General features: G+C 42.3%; 1 protein-coding gene across 2 annotated transcripts; it reads left to right on the top strand.

Moving 5' to 3' along the window:
• Positions 1-451: 451 nt before the first annotated feature.
• On the top strand, positions 452-23944 carry lrsam1 (leucine rich repeat and sterile alpha motif containing 1). Of its 2 annotated transcripts, none has more exons than XM_085794145.1 (25): positions 452-716; positions 3053-3229; positions 3380-3436; positions 6680-6724; positions 6851-6928; positions 7090-7158; positions 7239-7323; positions 7413-7534; positions 7631-7721; positions 10091-10200; positions 10293-10322; positions 11412-11534; positions 12552-12691; positions 12782-12826; positions 15112-15182; positions 15919-16018; positions 16524-16611; positions 16703-16777; positions 18368-18448; positions 18762-18857; positions 19893-19991; positions 20085-20216; positions 21026-21092; positions 21875-22095; positions 23252-23944. In XM_085794145.1, the coding sequence occupies exons 2-25, from the start codon at positions 3158-3160 to the stop codon at positions 23372-23374; spliced, it is 2220 nt and encodes a 739-aa protein (XP_085650271.1). In that variant the 5' UTR covers positions 452-716; positions 3053-3157; the 3' UTR covers positions 23375-23944. The 2 variants fall into 2 exon arrangements, with proteins under 2 accessions (XP_085650271.1, XP_085650270.1); XM_085794144.1 differs by having other exon boundaries at positions 21872-22095; positions 23252-23618.
• Positions 23945-24340: the final 396 nt, after the last annotated feature.

Here is a 24340-nt window from a genome sequence, read left to right as displayed (position 1 = left end):
ACTCCTTAAACTTACTTGAGTTCATTCATAAAAATGTAAGTGCAGTGAAAAAAGTGAGGAGTTTCTAAAAAGAATAACATTCATATAAAACTGCTCAGGTGAATGCATTTTTTTTTTTACACAGTTTTAACTTGCAGCAGAAAATGTAAACAGTTCAGTTGAGAGTATTATTGTAAAAGAGGTAATGTTCTTTTCACTTTCTGACAACATGGGTACACCTTGAGTTTTTTTTTATAATTTCTTCAATAAAACAAGGAAAAAGTTCTAAATGTTGCTTTATCGAGTTATTATTTCACGTGTGACCATTTCCCTTGATACACAATAACCCATGTGCTTTCATAAATGTAGATCGGAAACACACACACGGTACACACGGGGTTAACAGTTGTGTGTGTCTATGGAGGGCGGCCTTGAGCCAGTCTGCCGGAAATCCACCAAGAGAAGAAGAAGCTGGAGAGGAAGACGGAGGCGAAACAGTAAATACAAGTGAACAACTGTACATCATGGTTCACATCGCTGTATTTATCTAATATTCAATGAACTACAAATGCGACCCAGAGGACACTTTTGGACTTCCTGTCTCAGAGGGCTGACTCGACCAATCACCGGCCGCCGTTACCGTTCGCCTCCAGCGAACATCGGGACTCCTTCTGTTACAGTTTATTGGAGCAGCAGCGGCTGTAGAGGAGCCGTGACACCGTAACAACCAGCGGACGGTGAGTGTCTAACAACCGGGCTTTTAACCTGACTCCGTGTCATAACATACACACGTCGTGTCGTCGTTGTGTGTGTGTTTGTGTTTTATTCACACGACACCGCTGTTAGCTGCTCGTGTTTGCTAAGTTGTCACTGGGAAGCTAACCGTATCATCCTCAGTCGTTACCGCTGTAACGTTACCGAGGCAGCGCTGGAGCTAACCACACGTTGTTAGCCAACAATGACGTTGTTATTACGACTAACTTAGTGGTTAAAGAGGGACTAAGAGCCGCTCTTTTCGTCACTTTTTTGGCAACAGTAGTGGTAGTCAATATGTATAACATTAGCTACGTCACTTACAGTAACCCACCCCCTCCCCACGCACGCCCAGGGCCCCTGCTGTTTCCGTACACACATAGAGGAGATAACAATACAGCATCACTTATGTTATCACACCATCCATGACTCAGGACATCCCAGAGTCGAACTGTGAATACTAATATTTCTTAAGTCATGACATGTCACAGATTGAAGTTGAAGTGTGAGATATTAGCTCTAACAGGCTACCACTGTGGACTACGTGGACTGTCTCAGTGCGATGTCCACCTGTGACCATTTCATCCACTAATGTTACCAGTTTTTGATCACTGTAACACATTTGAGAAGAAGAGGATAGGATAAGGAGAGTAGCGTCCATATTTGGTAGGATAGGCCTACCCGTGAGCAATAACAGAGGGTGCAGTGAAAAACAACTCCATACTTAATTCAATTGTGATGCAACTCTGCAGACAAAAACAGAGCAGTAAGAGCTTCTGATGTGAAACAAGACTTAAATGGGGGACAGAACTAAAGCTTCAGTGCAGCAGGCATTAGAAGAAACATTAGGTACGGCATCTAATGAGAATAATAATAATACGAATGATTCTCCAAGGGGAAATTCATTTGTGTGTCTTATAACTGTAGAGGATCTTCTATATCTCTTACTGCAGAGAAGAGAGAGGAGCCGTCCACCACTGCTGTTTTTGTTTTTTGGTCCATCCAGATGTTATGAAGTGAGTTGATCAGAATGGCCTCTACCATCTTCAGTGTACATCTCTCCACTACATCCCCCAGTGGATCCATCAGGGAAACATGATGGAAGTCTCCTGGTATTATTGAAAGTGCCTCAGGACGTTTAGTTGTTTAGTCTGAATCCTAGCAACATCTTCATGGAGAACTGGTAATCATTGCGTGGGATTTATACTAATGAACGTTGAAATTAGAGCTGACCATTGAGGTAACGACCACGCTGGTAAATGTTAATGGCTACCCTTGTTGATGTGACTGTCCGGCGTATCCTCCCCTACGTGTTCCAGGCAGCTATATCATCACCTTCTTTTTGAAAATATTTGTTCATAAAATCCCTCAAGCCTCTGTTTTCCTCTTCTCTTGCTTTCTTTTCTTTGTGGTGCACTTATGCTGACCAAACATTCTAACCTTTACAGGTGAGTTAAAAGTTGTGCCAGTGGCCAAACCATTTTGTGTGGTCAAAATATGACAAAACCGCAAGTAAAGTAAAGATTGAGTAAAAACTCAGAGCTGTAGCAGACTGTAGCAGTCAGTCAATTGATGGCTTTTAGCTTTACAAGTATCGATGAGGCGTCGTTGGTGTTCAGCCATTCTAGCTAAAGTTTTTGTTGCTAACATTAACACACAGATCACAAACACAATCACTATCACCGAAACATAAGAAAATACAACAAACAATACCTTGTTGCCATTTTGATGGGGCGCTCACAAGATATTAAAATTTCTTAAATTAAAGAGGCACACTCCTTTCCTTTTTAGTGTAGCCTACTTTCTCTGTGTTCGTTAACTTTTTGTGTTATTAAAAAATATATATAATCATGACAATAATTATACAATAATAGTAAGGAATAGGAGTAAGAGTTAGAATAAATAATACATTGTAATAAAAACAAACACGCAGAACACAAATTAATGTTCCTTTTGATGGGGATATCCCGATAGGCATAAACAGTACATGACCAAATATTCGGGTTAGAAAAGCAGTAACTCAGGGGTCATTTTCAGGTTTTTCAAAAGGGTTATTGGTGTTTACATGGCCGTGTGCAACCAGGTTATTGCTAATATTCCAGTTATTAAAGGGTTATTGACTGCATTTAAACGTAGTCAGTGATTACAACCTCAGTGTGTCCAAGATGAAAAGCAGTGAACAGCCAAGCTGCTGTTCCAACAATACAGAGCAGGACCAGTCACAATGAACCCTGCTGTTGTCCTGTTTAATTAACAATGGATCAAGTGTCTGTGTGTACGGTATTAACTGTAATGACTAACCAGCGTGAATTGTCTGCAGATCGTAGGGATTCAGTCCGTCTGCGGATCGGTGTTCCGGAGAGCCGTGGAGGGGCGGGAGTGAAACCCAGCTGACAAAGACACAACAGGGAAAGCCAGACCCAGGATGCCTCTGTTCTTCAGGAAGAAGAAACTCAGCGAAGACTCCCAAAAAAGACTGGAATATCAGATATGCAGGGTAAGAGGAGTCTGTTCATGTTACACGCACCAGCCAACACAAACAACATTCATGGAAAACCTATCAGTGGTGGAACTCTTTGAACATGATGCTTCCTGTCTGTATAGAAGAGACAGATTCTGTTTCAAACTGTGACTCATCCTTATTCAGGCTAAGGAGGTGGGAGCTGATGACATCCTGGACATCTCAGCGTGTGAGCTCTCAGAGGTGAGTGTGTCACGTAAAGCTTGGCTGTTGACTTGTCTGTTATAAGGTTTAAGGTTCATTTATTGTCACATGCTTTCACGTGGAAGGGAATTTGTTACTCAGGTCCCAGTGGTGCAATAAAGTGACAGTAAAAACAAGTGAATTCCACAGCAGCACCAGCAGAGGTTCAGTTAATGAGGCAGTGAGTTTGTTCATCTCACCGCCTCTGGAGAGAAGCTGGACTTCAGCCATGATGTCCTGATGATGCTCTGCAGCCTTCTACCTGAGGGGAGGGGCACAAACGGATGGGTGTTAGGGATGAGTACCGAATTACTTTTATTGGTCTTCATTAGTCTTTATTGAAATGAAGACTATTCTTCCTGAGGTCCACATTCAACCAAACAGAGACAATTAAAACATTATAGCATTTTCACAAAAGAGTTAAGTCATTCAATGTAAATATATTAACATGATTACAGAATAATTATAGGAAGAATTACAGTACATGAAGTAATTCAATGTAAATGTATAAACATGATTTTAGAAGAGTTACATGAAGTCATTCAAAGTAAATGTTTTAACATGATTATAGAGTTAGAGTTACATGAAGCATTAAATTAAGTATTTCAACATAAATGTTGTCTGCTGTCTCAACGGGCCAGGGGCCTCATTTATCAAAGAGCGTGTAAAAGTCCTCTTAAATTTTCAGTACGACGGAAAGGCAAAATGTGCGTACGACCAAAAAATATACACTCTTTTCAGATCTATCAAACTCCGCGTACACACGGCTGCACGGTATTTCCCTTGATAGATCACACCGGACCTGAGAAAAGCGTGGATGAGAACACATACCCAGCCCCCTAAACGGCCCCACGCAACCATATGTGGTCAATGCAAATCAGTTACGTGCATATTAAGTAGCCATGTGCACTCTGGAAACCTGTGGAATGACGTCAGTGGAAGACGGTGAAGACAACAGACGGACGGAGAGGGGAGGAAGAAGCGGAATTTCTCTGAAAGCGAGATACACGGTAACACGGCAATATCAGTCAGAAACATCATCTTGCATTGAAAGGCTTCAATAAAAACAAAAAACTCCCAAATCTAAATGAAACAGAACAGAAAGAAGAAGAATCATATTTATTCTGCCCCTTATTTTAGATTATGTCATAATAATTTAAAGCAGGGTTTCCACTGCCAGTCAGTACTTTGCACCCCTTTCCACTAACCCCCAACTTCCGTTCACTGGAAGACTTTGATTTTCATTTGTGCATAGCTATATATTTAAAAAAAAAACAAAAAAAAAAAACATTGAAGTCCACCAGTCTGTGACTTTTCCTAAAATGATGTTGGGCAGCACCCAGTTTTGTTAAATACAATAAATATTATTCACACAAAAAATATGGATCATGTTTTCTCATTTCCTTTGATTTGCGCCGACATTATTGTGCTTGCTGCTTGCTTTGTGTGTCCAGTCTGGCTACGTAACACACGCACGTCGCAGAAATTATTTTCCAGACTGGACAGACTGGTTGTGGAAGAGGTGTAGCCTACATGCAAGGGAAAAATATCAATATGATATCAAAAGAAAACGAAATTCGTTTTATAAAGCCAGTATTTAGGAGCAAACTAGTGTAAATGCACAGGGGAAAAATCTGAGTCGCTGTGCTTTTCATGTAAAGTGCCGACGTCAACACGTGTGCGGTGGTGGTGGTGGTGGTGGTGGGGGGGGGGTCATCATCACCACCACTTGCTACTTCAAACAGTGTCCGCGCTCCTCTCTCCCTCGCATACTGCAGTTCTCTGACTCTGCAGCGGTGTCGCCAATTCCTCTTGTTCTTCAAAAAGCGTGTAAATGCCGGTACGCCATGGTCGGACTGGTCGTAAATTTTTGCTCTTACTCCCGACAAGTTTTGGTTTGATAGATCCCAAATTAGGCGGAGAAAAGTGCGTACGCACAAAATGGGGGAAAGAGCGTGTAAAAAAGCGTGTATCCACAATGATAAATGAGGCCCCTGGTGGTTACAACATCCTTGGGCAAGGCAGACAAAGATGAACTAAAATCTACCCCCAGTGTATCACTGATGTGTCGTGTATGAAGAAAAAAGCATCTTACCAGGGTTGAATGAATGTTTGTATCAATGAGTGAATGTGATTAGTAGTTGAAGTGCTTTGATTGGTTGTTAAGACATGAATTGTGCTGTATAACTGCAGTCTAATTGAAGGAACTGATTCCATTTATTCCATCGTCCATATCTGATCACTTGTTGCTCTCTGGATCCATCACGATGCTCTCATCTCTGCCCAGCGTCAGGAAGTCTCTCTGAGGAGACATTAGCTCACATGAGACTGAGCTGATTCTGCTTCACTACATCACTGCACTGTTATACTGAGGTGGACAAGTAACAGAACCAAAGTCTACTTAAAATATAAATGTAATCTCTCTGAAGAATCAAATAATTAAATCACATTAAAAAAAACACGTTGTTGCCAAAAACAATCAGTACATCTCAGCACAATATAGTAGTGTGTGTGTGTGTATGTGGGCTCAGCTGGGTTTTGTCAGCCGCCTTGTCACTAATGGCGGAAATTGGAAGCTGGAAATTTGGTGCATTTGTTTCACACCCAGAACTGGGACTTTAATAGTCCTCCTCTGTCTCGTCCAGAGTCTTAAACCATGAGCTAACACCCGACATGTTTAGTCAGCATTCTCTTTGACCTTATACAATGCTGCTGCAGCTGTAGGGGTGACTCTGACTCCCAGGATGTAAAGCTCCTAATGCTTTGTAGGGCTTACATTAAAGATCCTCTGTTGTTTTTAGTCTCCCTCACAAGCGTTCACATCTCCTACTGCCAGATTTATAATAAACCACAAACAAGAAAAAAACAGACAAGAAAATGGGCAGCACAGTTTCTTTTCCACTCTAAAACTATGGAGCATCCTGCTATAAGACAATCAGACTCTGTGAGCATTTAAAAATGATAGCTGAGAAACTATTTATTTACCTTTCTCTCACTTTTTAATCTATTAAATCATATGTTATATCATATTATATAATATTTTAAAATTCTGTATATATTTTCATTCACATATTTCGTCATTCTTTTGTCTATTTTCATTGTCCTTTACTTCATCCTTTCATTTCATTGCCATTCTATCTTTACTCCCAAATCTGAAATGAAGTTCATTATTATTACATTCAGTGTTTATTGGTGTGTGGTTAGAGCTGCAGGTGGTGAAGTCTTTGCTCTGTTCTGCCACAGGTTCCCTCAAATGTCTTCTCCATATGCAAGGTGCTACAGAAGAAGGTACGAATGCTCTGTGCAGCTGCTCAGTTACAGCTCTTTTATGTCACTGTTTGTAATATGTAGTGTAGAACTAGTACTAGTTTGTTGGTGGTTGAACTCAACGTGTCCTGTGTTGCTCTTCTTCAGGTTCTTATCCTCCATAACAATGAGCTGAGGTCGCTGCTGCCAAAAGGATGTGACCTCAGTGCTCTCTCCACTTTGAAGGTAAATAAAAGCATATGATGCTTTTGTGTGGTTTATAACCTCTAAACCAGTGCGAGTAATCTTCCATAGACAACCTATGAGCAAGTAGCAGATATGATAATGAAAAAATTGTTTATCAAAAAACCCCAAAATCTAACGGACGCCCCATCTCTGACCTCCAGGTTTTGGATCTACATGACAATAAGATCTCCTCACTCCCAGAAGACATTGGGAAGCTGACGTCACTGCAGGTAAAACTGTCATGAGCTCAACTCACGGCACAGAGGAAGTGTGAAGGAAAAGTGCTCATTGTGTTGTTGTGTCCTGTCAGATTCTGAATGTGGAGAAGAACCGTCTGAAGGCCCTGCCCGACTCCTTCGGGGCTCTGCGGTTTCTGCAGACACTCAATCTAAAGGGTATGAAACCGACCGCCTGTTTGTCCACCGCTGAGAGGACGTGTGTGTATGAGTCAGATCATGACATCACATCCCTGTGTGTTCAACAGGTAACTGTCTCGGCGAGCTGCCGCCATCCATCGGCTCTTTGAGCAGCCTGCGCACTCTGGACGTGAGCGACAACAGCATTGTCCAGCTCCCGAAGACCGTGGCTCACATCCGCACCCTGGAGGTGTGTTGTTGATCTTCAGCGCAGGTTCACATGCAAACTGAAACACACATCTGCTTTTAGACAAACCCTGAGTGTGTGTTTTTGTGTGTGTGACAGAGCTTTACCCTCGATGCCGCCAACATGACCTACCCACCTGCATCTGTGTGCACAGAGGGCACAGAGAGCATCCAACGCTTCCTGTGCAGCGGTGAGTTTTTACTTTCTTTCACTATTTGAGTATTTTACAGGGATGCAAACAGCGCGCCGAAAAGCGAAACTCGCTTTTTTCATGACCAATTAGGTGACTTGTGTGAATCGTTCAGATCCGAAGAGTTTTTGTTTTTGAGGGGAGGGGGGGGGGGGGGTCTCAGCTGGGGTCAGTAAAATGTTTTTCTAACAGGCTGACAGTGACAATCTAATGCGAACTCATTCATGGTCGCCTCTGATTACACTGATAACAGCCTACCTCCAATGTTGACGCGCGACGTGCGCGCTCGTTACCCAAAGCGGCGTATCCGCGTGCAGTCGGTGCGACGGCGACGCCGTTTTTCCCCCCGTGCATGTCTGTGGAGCTGTGCACCGCGGACATGCACGGTTCTCTACGTTGCTGTGTCAGGCAGGTGTTTCCACGGAGCTCTGCCCCGTTTCAGAGGTGAAGGAGAGACGTCGCCTCCGCGATGTAGAATGTGTTCAATTAAAGTGAAACTAACACATGTCCATTACACACTGAATTAAACATCCCATGTCTTTATTTATTCAGTTTATTTTAATAGTAATAATTATGACTAACATTCAGTGAAGACCTAAAATTCAGTATCTCCTAAATTGAAATATTGCAAAGGATTTTTTTTTTTTTTTTAAGCATTTTTAATATCTGAAAAAATGGTGAGCTGCCCCCCCCCCCCCCACGCCAGACAATTCCTCTCTTTTTTGGTCCTGACCCGTTTGCATCCCTGATTTTAACTGATGGATGTAACAGATATACAGTTGTGCTCAAACGTTTACGTACCCTGGCATAATTTGTGAAATACTGGCTACATTTCAGAAAATATAATTGATAATGCAACAAAACCTTTTTTTATTCAGAGTTAGTGGCTGGGCGAAGCCATTTATTATCACACAATTATGTTTGATCTTTTTGAATCCTAATAATTGCATAAGTGCAAACACCAAAATGGCACTGATCAAAAGTTTACATACCCTCAAAATTTTACCCTGATAATACACACAGACTGACACAGTCAGGTTTAAATGGCTACTCAGGGGAACTATCCACGCCTTTAACTTGATTGCTTGTGTCTATGTATAAAAAGTCAATGAGATTCTGGGCTCTTGACAAACACCTGCACATTTCATCCATTGCTGCACTGACTCTGCTGGATTCTGAGCCATGGGGAAAGCAAAAGAACTGTCAGAAGTCCTGAGGGAGGAGGTTGTTCAACTTTATAAAACATAAAAAGGAGATAAAAAGATATCCAAAGATTTGAGAATGCCAATCAGCAGTGTTCAAGTTCTCATAAAAGTGGAAATTGAGGGGTTCTGTTGATAGCCACGGTCTGGTACCATCAAAATTTGTTGGTCAGACTCTCTGATGATCTTTTTTTTTTTTTTTTAATGATTGTGTTATTTCTGGATGTCTCAGCAGTTTAATTTAAATCCCATTAAAAATAAGAGAAATCAGTTTTGTCTGATCGCTCATGTTTTCCTTAATGAATGGTACACAGTTACAAAACCTTCCAGGGTATGTAAACTTATGAGCACAACTGTATATGACCCAGGACCCATAAATACACAATTACCTTATAAATACCTGGGTAGATTCACAATACAAAGGTATTTCAGCTGCATCTCAACATCTCATTTGACACTGAAATTCACTCGGACTCCCTAAGAAACTGATGAGATCTATAGGTCAAAGTCATGGTGGCCTCAAAAAAACGTATTTTAGCCATGATTCAAGACTTCATAGTGATAATCATAGCATTTAGTGGGAGAAAGAGAGTAACGCACATCACAAGTTAGCTTTTGGAGCAGTCAACTTAGAAAAAAATGGGGGGGGGGAATGCTTCACACTCAACTCGAAGTCCATTTCAGAAAGAAAGAAGAGTGTATACTATACCCAAACACTTCTATACAGAACCCCAGTGGACACATGAGGCCCAAAATACCTAGATATATACACACACATGATGTAAAAAATATTTACAAAATCAGAGCAGATCAACCTCACATCAGCCCATAAGAAGGCATCACTAGCCAGGTAATAACAATATTTCACACATATGGTCATATGGGATAAATTGTAACGTGAGTGGAGGAGGTGATTCTAGTTGTCTCATATTTTGTTTTGTCAGTTGAATCTAATGAAATGCATACTGTTCATTCATTCATTTATTGACCGGCTTTAGAACATAAATGCAACATAAATGTGAATGTCATCTATGTCCAGATTGTGTTAGATTTCTTTTATAGTTGGGTTCCCCTTGGATTTCTCTTGTAATCTCTGTGACCTCAGTCTGGTAGAGAGACTTATACTTATACTTAGGCTGTTGTCTTTTTGGTCGGTGTTGTTTTCAGAGCTGGGGGAGGAGTACTGCGCTCCATCCCAGTATCTGCTGCCAGTGCTGGAGAATGACTCTGGGAAACAGGGCTGTGACTGCTGGGATGGCCAGGAGGAGGCCTGGCAGGTAACTATCAACCAATCAAGTGCTGTTGATGCTGTATGAACTGTTCTCTGTCGTCAGACATTAATCCAGCCTTCCTTCACTTTCTGTTGCAGAACAAATTCAGTGACTACAACAAGAGGAAGGTTTGTGACTTCAGATTTCACCTCAGATGTGTGTTATAATATTTCAGCTTGTTTTCACTCATCGGCAGACCAATCAGAAGCAAGGCTCAGAGCCTCCTCTATTCTGATTGGCTCACTGAATTGTTGTTGTTGAGAGGTGGAAAATGTAGAGATTTAATGCTGCTAGACCACAAGTATGACCTCTAATACTAATACTAATGGATGCTACATTACAGTGCCAAGTCTCAGCTTTCAGTTCAGTGGGTTTACCTTGTTGCAGTGGAGCAGGACGGGATGATGATGCAGCTAAATGCAGAGAAGGGAAAATGAAAGAATATGAGGTGGAGCTGAGGAGAGGATGAGGGGTGAGGAAGAAGAGAGCATCAGGAATCAGGAAAACAAACAGGGTGGAGGTGGCTTAAAGGGTTACTTAACCCAAAATTTCTAATTTACCAATTTTTTACTCACCGTCATGCCAAGGAAGGGTTTGGAGAACTTCCGTGTTTACATCAGACATCCAGTGGTTTACAACGACGAATGAACATCTTGCAGCAAATCTCGCGCATGTGCACAAACATCAACAGAGCAACTGGGAGCAACTACTACAACAAGGCTATAAACAGAGATCAAATTAATTTTTTCCGAACAACTTTTTCATGTGGCGGCTTCAGGACACTTGGGTCAGTACAGACGAGCAGTATGGAGGTATTTGGATGTTTCATAGTGTGTGTTTTGGACGATTCAAAAGTGAGCACTATCCGCCGCCATTATATGAAAATCTGTTGCCAGCCGGACCCCCCCTGGAACTCTAAAAGTGTTTTGATAACTCCGAAAGTTCTCCAAACCCTTCCTTGACATGACGGTGAGTAGAAAATTGGTGAATTATCGATTTTGGGTGAAGTATCCCTTTAATGGTGGTGATGGTGTGCAGTTGTTGTGGCTCTGCACCACACATAAAACACAAAAACAGTTTTTTATGCCGCTGAAACTTTTTGGAGCAGCTCTAGTGCAGGATTGTATCACAGCTTGGTAGCAGATCGTTATTTACAGTGATACACTTCACACATGTATTTTATATGACCTCTGACCTCCTCCTCCTCCACCCTGCAGCAACAGAAGCAGGAGGAGAGAATGGCCTTTGAGCGCCACCTGGAGGAGAGACAGAAGGAGCACACCCAGCTGCTACTGTGTAACACCTCCCGCAAGGAGAACATCCTCAACTCTGTCCGACAGGTAGGCTGCACTCGGTCTTATTGTTTGGAGCTGTCACTGTAATGAATGAGACACTTGCCAGGCAGACTTCTTTTCATTCTGATTCACATGATTTCATGTCAACTGTTTACATGTGATCTATTCTGATCTGGTGCCACTGCATTTATTCAGAATGGACCTTTTACAGCCGTGTGACATGCGTAGAGAGTCCGGCCCGACCAACCTGACTGGACACACTGGTTCAGACCAAAATTATATTTGACTCTGAAACTGGATCCATGAGTTTCACACCCAGATGTGAAAAGGCGAAGGATCCCAGGGAGCTCTTAGTAAAAGTGGAAAGCCGGGCCAGGTCGGGTTTTCGTTTTCATGCCTGTTGAGAACTCTAGCCCAGATTGATCATAGATGGAGATCTATGATCTGATTAGTAGTAGTTGTCATTATTTTATCACTTTTATTCAAGCATTTGCAAGTGAAGAAACGTCACTACACATTTACTTCAAGAAGGAGCATTCGCAGAAACGCAACCAAACAACATTCAGTTTCACCATTTTCATGATATAATTTTGGGGAAAAGGAATATTCTACTACCCCTTTAAAACTAAATGAAATTCCACTCGGTTTGAGCCTGTTTATTTTGATTGAGGTGTTTATATTCATTCATTCATTCATTCATTCATTCATTCATTCATTATTTTCATTCAGTTTGGACATCTAAACCCATTCAAATTGGAATGCAGGATTAACATTAGTATTGCAATGAGAATATGACCTAATTAATGCAAATAAATGTAAACATGTGAACATTTGGCATAGTTTCTTTTGTCCATTGGAAACCCTGTGTGAAAGTATGAATAGATATATTTTTGAAGTTCATTGTGTTCAGTCACATGTTCATATAAATAACTACCCATCACCCAGTGAAGTTACTACAGCTCAGGGGGGTTTTCTGATCAGTTGTATTTTGAAAGCTTTGATTTTGTGCTGCATCCTGATGATTTCTGCCTCATCACTGTGAATGATCTGTGTGGTCCACAGGAGCAGGAGCGAGTGGAGCTGGGGCTGAGCCAGCAGCAGAGGGCTCAGGAGGCCGAGAGGCAGCAGGTGCTGGAGAAAGTGAGACAAGCCGAGGACAACATCAGCAGCCGGATCAGCAACCTGCTGATGGACAACAACCGGTGAGGACCTGCACACAGCGGCTGTGTTTTATTGTAGAGATCTGTAAATGCAGCATGCTGACCACAGTGTGTTTACACCTCCCTGTCCAGGCAGAAGAAGAGCACAGAGTTTCTTCAGGCCATGGAGGAAGATCGGTGAGTGATCCATGACAGAGAGATAGGAGCCACTCACTGTCATTCAGTTGTTTTCCCTTTACCAGACTGAACCAGTTTACAGAGCACTTATCATGGGAGATACACTAAATGCTACAGATACACAAAAATAGAAACTGGAGGAGAGACGCTTTGACTGAAAAGAAATATTCAAAAATGATTTATCAAGAGCAGGATAATGTTCGGGTTTAAATTCTGAAGGCATGTTTATTCCTTCAAACCAGGGGTGTAGCCATGATATAACAACCAACTCTAATGTGGCTTTTGTATTAATGTCAGCCTTCCTCTGGAGATGCTGCTCCCTCTGTTGTTGTCACACAGTTACACACCTCGGTGTGTTTTCTTTCTGTTTGTCCGTGTTGGAGCCAGGGAGCCTGGGCCTGGGGGGACATTAGATTGAAGAGTTTATTATTAAAACTTAGAACAAAGAACTTATTCTGCCTGAAGGACGAATCTCAGAGAACAGAATTCTGGACATGCTTTAAATTACCTGACAGACTGGCACATGGTCGCCTCCAGACGTACACTGCTAACTGTAGATACCATAAACCACAGTGCTTCTGTTCATAGCACAACTCTAATGGAAATGGAGCATCTACAGTTCTAGTGGAGACATTGATCCAGCATTAAGATCCATCACATCCAGCATTGAGGCTGAAAGAGCAGATCGGGCCCATATTTACTCTGTGATCTAATATCTGGAAAGTAAATGAGCAGCATGTCGTCAGTGTAAACATGTTAACCTGCTGCTAACTTGTTTGTGTTCAGGCCAAAGCTCCTCACAGAGCTGCTGCAGAGAGAGAGAGAGTTTCATCTTCAGATCCTGCACTTTGTAGCTTAAAAGGATATTTCAACATTTTGGCAAATTCGCCTATTTCCATAATCCCTATAGTCTTAGCAGTAGGTTCATTACCTTTAATTGTCGGTGCAAGCTGTATTTAGATCGGTGGGGCAGAGATGTGAGCTCTGCACAGCGCACGGTATTTCCAGGCTTTCCCTCATCAAACTCATCAAATACTCAATCCAACAACTCACAAGTTGTGACCTTCACATTCACACTATGAGATAATAATGGAACGTTCATGACGGAGTTGTTTTCAAAGCAAATACCGGTACGTACGTTCTTCCTGCTCTCAGCGAAGGCGGACGCATCTCTCCCTTATCTTCCCAGCTTTGCTTCTCACGTCTCATCCTGTCTTGTCTCAAACTTTGGGAGCCTCTCTCTGCATTGCTCTCCAAATTTAAATCATGGAATTGGTCAACTGGTCTCCCGACGCAGTTGACAGAATTTTCTCGACGAGAAGATCGGGTGTGGGGGAACCTGTCTGCCCTGACGGAACGTTCCTCGCTGGTTACATAATGGATTCGTCGGTGAAGTGGAGGGTCGTGTGCCTGGCGATTCTTTCCATTGAGGACATCGAGGATATCTACATATTCGTTACCATGATAATAGGTTATCTGCTGATTGGATTAGGCATTGCCCTGGTGTATCGAAAAATTCGGGAGACGGTGACAGCAGTCCAAAGCCCCATGGAGCTGCCCGACATGGTTGATTGGGTGGACAGAGCTGTTCGCGCTCAGACTGTGGTTATAAACCGCAACATGGAAAACATCTTGAAGAAGCTTTTGGCTTTGCAAAGGCGAATGGATCGATTTGGAAACCAGAAAGGACAAACAAAGTAAGTCGAGTCTATTGAAATGCGACTACTCGCCCCAACCCAAACAATCATAATCTAATCTGTATTTCGGCACCGGCCTCGGCCAAGGCCGCTGCTGAACAACTCCCCCAGGAGATCGCTGCAGTGAGACGCTCTGTATTCCTATTCCTCCCTCCCTTCACCTGTTGATTGTTGACTCTGTCTGGGACCCGATCAAGGACGTCTCCATGGCAACCTGCTGTGTTATTGCGATGACATGAGCAAACTGAGGCACTGATTGTGAGGCTAGATGAAGCGACTCTCCAGGCTTATGTACACACTCATCCATGGACACTCACACACATGCAACCCCCCCACCCCCATCCCACGCCTTGCGTTTGCGTGCGTTTGAGTCCATCTGGAAACTGGAAAAGAGCTATTTAGTTGAAGGGTGCACAAAGAAACGTTTATGTAAAGAAATGGTTTCTCATTTGTTTTGAAGCATTCTGTATCATCGGCATCTAAGTCACTGAAGTTATTTCTATTTTCATAATTTTATGACATTAAGTAAATGTTGCGATGTCCTGTATTGTTGTAATAAACTGCTGTTGTTGTTGTCTTCCCCCTCAGGGTCCGTATGGAGCATCTGACCACCATCACTCAGGAGGAGGCCAGCTCACTGAGGAAGCGGGAGGTGGCAGGTAAAGATCAGCTGCTGGAGCTGAAACTGAACGTTTCTCAAGTAGTTGTTCAATTTTATTTTTTTTTCTCTAATTGATAGAATTTAATTATTTATTTTTAATTGATTTATATCTCTTACTACCTGCCAACTCAGATATTTACTTCTTTATTGATCTTATTAGTCTATTTATTCTTTATTTTATTGAGTATTACAACTGTTATTATTATTTATTTATTTTTATCTATTCATACATTAATTTATTCACTTGTTTATTTATTTACCTACCCACTTTTTCTCTTCCTCTATCATCATTTTTTTTCCTTTTCTTTTTTTTTTTGTTTTTAATTTACTTTTAACAATACATGTCCATCTGCTGGGGCTAGGTGCTATTTCAGCATGAGACTGCAACGTGTTTTCACATGTTTGTGTATTGCATGCATTAAATCAAGACACACTTTTATGTGTTCACTACAAAGACACTGAGCTGAGCTGACTTACCGTAATATCAGCTGTGGGCAAAAGCCAGAAACTGCTCACAGTGACATAACAACACTCTGTGAAGGTCGTGTCTTAGTGCCTGTTTGACATTCATCTTACTTTTGAAACACACAGACCTGCCATGATCCTCAAGAGACTTGATTTGTAAACTGTAAACATCTTGTGCACAAAATTTAATCAGAAACACTAAATGGCTAGATTAATACATTCTCCAATCAGATCTTGATATTGCAAACTCTTGTGTCCTGTGTTTGTAGCGGCCATGCAGAAGATGCTGTCAGACAGCTGTGCCATGAACCTCCTCCAGGAGGCCAGTGACTGTCGCAGACAGACTCTGGTGTCTGAGACCTACAGGAGGTGAAACACACACATACACACACATATACACCAAGATTCTTATAGTTTTAAAAATGTCATTCGTTTTTTTTTTTTAATCTAGTTTTTCAGTTAGATTTTTTATTTTAATTTAGTTTTAGTTAGTTCAACAAGTGATTAAGCAGTTTTAGTTTAGTTTTAGTCTTAGTTTTTCAGGTAGATTTGTTGAAGAGCTCTTAAAATGAACTTTCAAATTCGTGGGATTTCTTTTAGTTGCATCACACAAATGTTCCCATCAGACTTCCATCACAATACATTTACTCTCATCTACCTGGGGGTCATACTGGAAATAGTCCCATACTGGGCTGTGGTGTTTTCTTTCTGCAACTTGTATCTGAAATTCAGTTTTTTTTAATGGTGATTTTTAATGAAATTATTTTTTTCACTGCTATTTTTCATTTTAGCCTTAGTTTTAGTTAACTATAATAACACTGATACACACAGATTTAACGCATGTGTCTGTGCTCTTCCCCCCTGTCTGTGATAGTATGGAGAACCTGGACAGGAAGTTTGATCGGATGCTGTCGCTCCAAGCTCTGGACAAATCTAAAGCCATAGCCCACATCCTGCAGGAGGTAGGTGGTGTGTGACTGATTGACCGACTGACTGACCTGGTGTCAGCGGCCGACTCACTCACCTGTCCTCTCCTCTGACCGTTCTCTGCAGGAAGAGATGCAGAAAGCAGCGTTCCAGGCTCTGCAGCTGCAGAAGGACGCCGTACACGGATACATCCGCAACCAGGTGTGTGGGTGGAGACGGGCGGGGTCGGATCCCTCCCCAGTCTCAGCTCAGTCTGGACAAACTCAACATTCTGTCATTCTTTGCAAGACATCCCAGTTTAGCTTTCGTTCAGCATCATGTTTCATGTTCTGCTTTGTGTTTCTCAAAGTGGAAACTAGTGATGTGTTTGAACTGATTCCCAGCAGCAGGTTATTTTAATTCTTGGAAATTATGATCTGAGGGCACATTGACTGACGGCCTCAAAGCCCCTGCAGCTTAGGAAAACACATGCAAATATACAGACACACAGGAAACATCCATCAGTTTGACAATACATCATGCACTGCAGTGACTCAAAACACAACAGATGTGTTTTCAGGGAACAGTAAAAAGTGATGAACCTCGCTGGGTTTGTTCAATTTCCAATTTCGACTTAAAAAACATTGAATAACAAGTTCAGCTTCATCTCACTTTTCTTTTTAAGTTTCTCATTGCTCTAATTCTAAAAGAAAGAGAATGATACAGGGAGCAAAGGGCCACTGGTTGACCTTGAACCTGGACCACTGCAGGCTACATCTTGATGGCCAGCATTAGCTCTCATTCACAGGTTAAAATCTACAACTTGGAGTTGCACCAAGTTTGGGCAAGTGTTTGAAGTGTCACACGCACTTACTCCATCCATGTTCAGGAATGATGATTCACAAAAAAGTCACATGGCATCTACTAGTCAACATTCCCCATGAAAATCTGTGGTAAGAGTAAATAACATGAAGGAGTTTTTAAAGGAGACATATTCTGCCCCTTTTCTACAAATTAAAATAGTTCCCAGGTGTCTTAAAGACATGTCTGTAACATGCTGTGGTCAAAATCCCTCAAGGATCAAACATCACAGCTCTTTTCATCCTCAAAACAGCCCTGTTGAGAATGGCTGGTTTCAGTGCCTGTCCCTTTAAATGTAAATGCTTGCCCCGCCTCCTTCTACTGGTACCAGGTAGGGGTTTTATTATGCAAATTCAAAAACTAGTTACATCACTGTCTGGAAGACAACTGAGGGAACAGCTCGTAAAATCACATGGATTTCAACCTAGGGAGCCTGAAAGTTACAGATTATTTTATCAATTCTGCCCGGAAGGCAAGACAAACACCCAGATATATGTTAAAGAGCCTTAAAATGTCATATTTCCATAATATGTCCCCTTTAAAGAATTTGTCTAAAGTGACAGACAGTAGAATGACAAGGTGGGAAATAATTGTATCACTAAAACAACATGGCCACCACCACAAACCAGTGCCTTTGCAAAGGATGGGCTCAGTCAGTATCCGTCATGACTCATCAACTGTTTGTCCAGTCATCACACATGGCTACATTTCTCCAGAAGCCAATCAAAGAGCTTCAATTGGACCCACAGGAGCAGCCAACCTGGTGGACAGAGTGTCAGACTGATTAGTAAAAGTGGGCGTGGCCTATGATCTATATGTTCATAACTCACACACAGAGTTCTGCTCACATCTGATGGATCATTTCACCCGTGTTTTATCTTCATCAGCAGCTCGTCCTTCCTCCCTGCTACCTTCATATTTGCTTCATGTTTGCTTTTCCACTGTCCCCAGATCAAGCTCATAGAGGGTGAATTAATGCAGCTGACTAAACTGGAGGTTAAAAGACGCAGTCTTAATGCTGAGAACCTGCAGGTGGGTGTCATCACCATCTTTCTTTCTTTCCCACATTTAGAGCTTTAATTTTTTCCTTTTATCCTATTTATTACCTTATAATTTCTTTTGGTTACGACCCTGTCATTGCTCCATGGCAGCAGTTGATCATTGTTCACGCTGATGTTCATGAAGATAACCAACAGTAAAGGGATTTAATAACATTTGAACAGACTGATAGTATAGTAGTTATTGTCAGAGGCAGCGTAGTGTCCTGTGTTTGGCTTTTGACATTCTTCACAATGCGTGTGTGTTGTGGCCGTACCTCACCTGAGTGTGTGTGTTGAGTGTGCAGGAGGTTCTGGTGGAGCAGCGCACGGCTCTGAGTGATTTGTTGCAGCAGCTGCTGAAGCAGAGGAGCCAGAGGGAGCAGGAGCTGCGCCAGATTCTGGTCAGTGACACACACACATACACACACACATATACACACACACACTGAGGGTCTACTAAAGGTTTGCTTGTATAAAAACTTGTGCAAACTTAATGTCACCCGCAAAAAAATGTGCAAGCTGATCTACTAACCGGGTGCACTGAGGATTGTGTCTCTCAAATGGGCAAAAAAGCGTTTGCCTTGATGAATATGCAGATATGGGCGTTTCGGCCAGAACGTGCAAAATATTGGGAGGAGTAGATGCAAATAGATTTATTGAGCACACGCAACGTGATTTTCCAAACCTGAAACAGATTGCGGTGGAAGTTTTTGCGTCTTTATTTATCATTTGAAAGGCAAATATTGTCTGGCACAGCTTTTTTTCTTTTATTAATTTAATACCTGCCAGGGCAAAAGCTCTTATATCTCTGCATTTCCTCGCATCGGGCTCATTCCAGCGAACTGTAGCAGTTTTTTAGGTGTGTTAAAAATAATTTAAGTTATGCACGCCGCACGCCGCACGTCTCTCCTCCTGTGCACTCCTCTCCTCTCCTCTCTATTAATCCATCGGATCAAATTTCATGCGGCCATCCAGCTCTCTGTCCACTCTCTCCATGGCGGAAACGATTACCACGCACAAAACCCTCATTTAAATACTGCGGTTTGCGTGTGTTGTCATTTAGCGTGTTACTCTTAGTAGATCACCTGTTTTTCGTGCACTAACCAAACAAGCACATTTTTACCAGGAGCATGCAATTTTGCGCCTGTTATCTGGGATCTTAGTACTGTAGATCAGGCCCATAGTGTTAGTGGCCTCACACCAGTGTACAGACACATCTCAATTAATGAGAATATTATGGAATAGTTAATTTATTTCATTAGTTCAGTTCAAATAGTGAAACTCATATTATATAGATTCATTACACATAGACTGAAATATTTCAAGTCTTTATTCCTTTTAATTGTAATAATTGTGACTTGCATTCAAACAATTATTAGAATAGAAAAGCTCACTATTGTAACATAATGGCGTCATGTTGTCTCTGTGTTTTCCAGGCTGAGATCGAGCTCAAGTCCGAGTCCAACCAGCAGAACTACTGGATGATCCAGTATCAGAGGCTGCTGGACGCCAAGCCGGTGTCGCTGCGCGTGCAGGTACGGAGCAAAGCAGGACACACACACACACACACACACACACATAGTTGTGGGGTTTGAGTGTGTTGTCCTAAAGCTGAGATGTGGTCACAGGAGGCGGACGTTGACAAGGAGCTGGTCAACCTGATGTGTAAGCTGTCGGCTCAGCACTACCTGCCCATCCTGGCTCATCACAGAGTGACAGCTGACGCCCTTCGCCACATGAGCCCATCTGACCTCAAGAAGGTGTGTGTGCAACATCATGACTCACATCAGACTCAGCTGAGTCAATATTTAGTTATTGATGGTGGATCACAGGACTACAAAGATTAAAAATATCTTCTTTCCACACGCATTAAGACCATTTATCCAACAGAGAACACTGGACACTGGACAGTTGTTGTATCATTGCACTATTTATTTATTTTTGGATATTTTTAGATGATAATTAATTATAGATTTGTGGATATATATTTTTCTATTTGTACCAGGGTTGTGTATTGGCAAGAATCTGGCAATACGATATGCATCATGATCAGTGATGGAGATAACAGCGTTACTAACGGCGCTACTTTTTTCAGTAACGAGTAATCCAAAAAGTTACTGTTTCCCCCGTTATAACCCCGTTACCGTTACTGACAGTAAATGTACCATTACTCACCGTTCTCATTGTTCAGTTGGAGCAGATACATGCACAGTGTTTTTGAATCTAAATACTATATAGACATATCGTGATATTTCAGTAAATATATATTTTCTTACACTGCTAATTTGTACTAATGTGAATACCTGCTCCTGGAAACACAATAATTTCCCAGCTTGGGATGAATGAAGTATCTCTTATCTTGCCTTATCCTACTATTAGCACCTGCTGAGCTCAGTGTTTTGGTCCAGACTCTTTACTGCAGCAGCCTGATGTTCTTTACTTTACAACTGTTGCAAGAATAGTAGCTAATGCATTTGCAAATTTTCCACACCTCCTCAGAAGTTCAGTGTTGTGTTACATGAACAAAGGTTAGCTGTTTATAACGTACTCATCATCCCTCTGCTTTCAGCTCGGCATCACTGAAGTGGGAATCCAGAAAAGTCTACTGACCTGGGCTCAGGGATATCAACCTCAAGGTACAACACACACAAAAATATTGGACAACCATTAACAGATGTTTTCACACAAATTCACACTGCTAATAGAATGTGGACGCATGTGGTCCAGACCAGGTCTGAATGTCTCTGAGGGATCTGAACTCAAATACATCCTGGGTGTGTTCACACCATTTGTGATCCCATTACCTGAGACAGATGTTAACCAGTTGTGACCAGGAGCTGGGATGGGTGTGTCTCTCTGTGCTCTCTGGTTGACAAAGTAACAGGACTGGTGATAAAATGACCCTGTATCATTTAAAGGGGACATATTATGGAAATATCACTTTCTGAAGGCTCTTTAACATATCTGGGTGTTTGTCTTGCCTTCCGCCCCCAAAATGTGAGAATTGACAAAAACATCTGTAATCTTCAGGCTCCCTAGGTTGAAATCCATGTGGTTTTATGAGCTGTTCCCTCAGTTGTCTTCCAGTGATGTAACTAGTTTTTGAATTTGCATAAGACCACCCCTACCTGGTACCAGTAGAAGGGGCGGGGCAAGCAATGGTTCATTTTAAGGGACAGACATCCCAGGAGTGATGGGATGTTTGATCCTTGGTATATTTTGATAGAAGCATGTCACAGACATGTCTTTAAGACACCTGGGAACTATTTTAATTTGTGGAAAGGAGGCATAATATGTCTCCTTTAATGTCTCTTTACTTATTATCATACATGTTGATCAGCTATAATCAGTGTGTGAGTGTGCAGGTGATGACATCCCTGTGTATCATTAACTGTCTGTCCATGGTGTGGTTCAGCAGGAGCCTGTGAGGCCGTGCAGGAGAAGGAGGCAGCTGTGGTTGCCCCCAGTGCTCCCTCTCCCTCTCCCTCCCCCTCCCCCTCCCCCAACTCTCCTCCCAGTACATCGACCTTCCAGATGCCCAGCCCACCGCTCACCCCAGGGACCCCCGTCACCCCCTCAGCACCCAGCCCCGTGGAAGGACCAGGGAGCTCCGAGTGTGTGGTTTGCATGGAAACCAGGGTAAGTAAAACCCTCATAGTAGCACCAGGCTGTGGTGTCTGGACCTCAGAGCAGGAGAGCTGGAGGACAGACCTGAACCCTGAACCCTGTCTGTTCTTGTCCCAGCACAGTGACCTGGTCAGAAATTTTGTCAGTCACAAACCTGCCATTGTGTTTTCACTGTTACTTTTAATGGTTCCCATTAAAGGGATAGTTCAACATTTTGGCAAATTGGCCCATTGTCATAATCCCTGTAGTCTTAGGAGTAGCTTCGTCTGTGCAAGCTGTTTTTAGAATGGCGGAGCAGAGCCGTGAGCTATCAGAGCTACGGAGGCTAATGGAATTTCTTGGTTTCCCTCATCAAACTCATCAAATACACAATCCAACAACTCCAAAACGCTCTGGTGGACAAGTTGTGACCTGCACATTCACCACGCTATGAGATAATAACGGAACGTTACGAAACAGAGTTGTTTTAAAGGTAAATTCATGCAAAACCGCTGATGCACGTTCCCGTCGGGGGCAGTTTTTCAGCAAGCAGTCTCTGCATTTGCCTCAAAATCAACTCTGTCTCGTAACGTTCAGTTATTATCTCATAGTGTGGTGAATGTGCAGGTCACAACTTGTCCACCAGAGTGTTTTGGAGTTGTTGGATTGTGTATTTGATGAGTTTGATGAGGGAAACCAAGAAAATCCATTAGCCTCCATAGCATAGCTCTGAGCAGCTCACGACTCTGCTCCGTCGTACTAAAAACAGCTTGCACCAACAATAAAGGTAATGATGGGATGGGATTATGGCAATGGGCCATTTTGCCAAAATGTTGTACTATCCATTTAAAAGCATGAGGTGTGTTAATTATCCATTTGTTTATTTCGGCTAAATTTTATCTGAAGCTATTTTAAGTTTTTATTCTGAAAGTTCTGACAGGAAGTTCCAACGTACTTCTGAAGTAGCAGATATGTAATGTCTGCTTCTTCAATAAAAGTGAAAAAGTGAAGAAATAAGACAAGTTCAGTCAATCGGTCAAATGTATAACATGTGAATGTGTCCACAGAGACATGAACAGCTGCAGGTGTATGTTAACTGAGCCTCTGGTTTGGTTCAGGCCTCAGTCTGATGGAGTAAAACCTTGATTTATAAACATGACTCAGCAGATTCCTGTCTCTCTTTCTCCAGTCTCAGGTCATCTTCCTGCCCTGTGGTCACGTGTGCTGCTGTCAGGTGTGCAACGACGCTCTGCAGAACTGTCCTCTGTGTCGTAGCAGCATCTCCCAGAGGATCCGCATCTTCCACAGCTGAGAAGCGCCGGGCCCCCCCCTCCACCCCCCTGCACCGACTGCCACTCTATGTATGCATGACCGTGAAGCTGGGGCTAATGTACGCAAAATCTTTTCAGTCGAATCATCGAGAGCCGAGCGACGCCTGTATTAACACTTTCTCATGTACATAAGTTGAATATAGAATTATTTTAAAGCTGTTGTGTTTCTGATTTTTCACTCGCCACACCCAGGCCTGCTGTTTTGTTGATCTTTTTATAGTTTGTATGGTTTTTATTTGTATTATATGTATGAGGAGCCAACATAACACCAGTCACTGGCTCAGGACCTGCTCTCTATACTGATGTGCCTTTCTAATTTGTCTCTGTTGCAAACCAAAGTAACACTTGTCTAACATTCATACATTCGACTAACAGAGTGCAACGATCGTCGTTGTGTTTGTCATCATCATTGATGTAATGTAATGTAATGTCAGCAGCTCGTCTTGTCCTCACTCACTGTCACTTTCTCAACCAGCCTCTTGGTACTGGCTGGAAACATTTATCTACTGTTAAATAGTGTGAATGATTAAAATATATCAAGACAACAATCACTCTGATCCCCACAAGCTTGTCTTTTCTTGCTGTCAGATTTCTCAAGGGACTGAGTTGCTGAGCAGTTCATTGTTCCTCCCACTCTCAGTATCAAAAAGACAAAGATGTTGAGGGTGCACGAGGTTCAAAGAAGAAATCTGAGATGTTTGCAGTGGCAATTTGTCTTTAGTAGTTAAACGAAAACAACTCAGACAACTGGCACATGGAGACGTCGTCAATGATCAGCTCAGCTCAGAGTCTGAGACTCTTCTTGAGATGAACTTGAGGGGTATGATTTTGTACTTGGGTCATGAAGTGTCCCAGGTTCATGAGTTCACATTGATTCCACTGATTGAAGTGATAAGGGAATGGCTCATCAGCAACATAGTGGAAGTTGTAATAAGTGAGGGATAATG

This window comes from Trachurus japonicus, chromosome 12, assembly GCF_045865225.1.
Source record: "Trachurus japonicus isolate A0001 chromosome 12, Traja_1.0".
NCBI lineage: Eukaryota > Metazoa > Chordata > Actinopteri > Carangiformes > Carangidae > Trachurus > Trachurus japonicus.
Note: the sequence above shows the minus strand (reverse complement) of the source record. Positions and strands in the feature narration are given on the sequence as shown.

Excerpts from the sequence above, each read along its gene's own strand:
- lrsam1 (XM_085794144.1), top strand. The coding sequence starts at position 3,158 with ATGCCTCTGTTCTTCAGGAAGAAGAAACTCAGCGAAGACTCCCAAAAA. Across the intron at positions 7,535-7,630 it reads CTCACATCCGCACCCTGGAG|AGCTTTACCCTCGATGCCGC; the intron begins GTGTGTTGTTGA and ends TGTGTGTGACAG. Across the intron at positions 16,019-16,523 it reads GTGTCTGAGACCTACAGGAG|TATGGAGAACCTGGACAGGA; the intron begins GTGAAACACACA and ends TGTCTGTGATAG.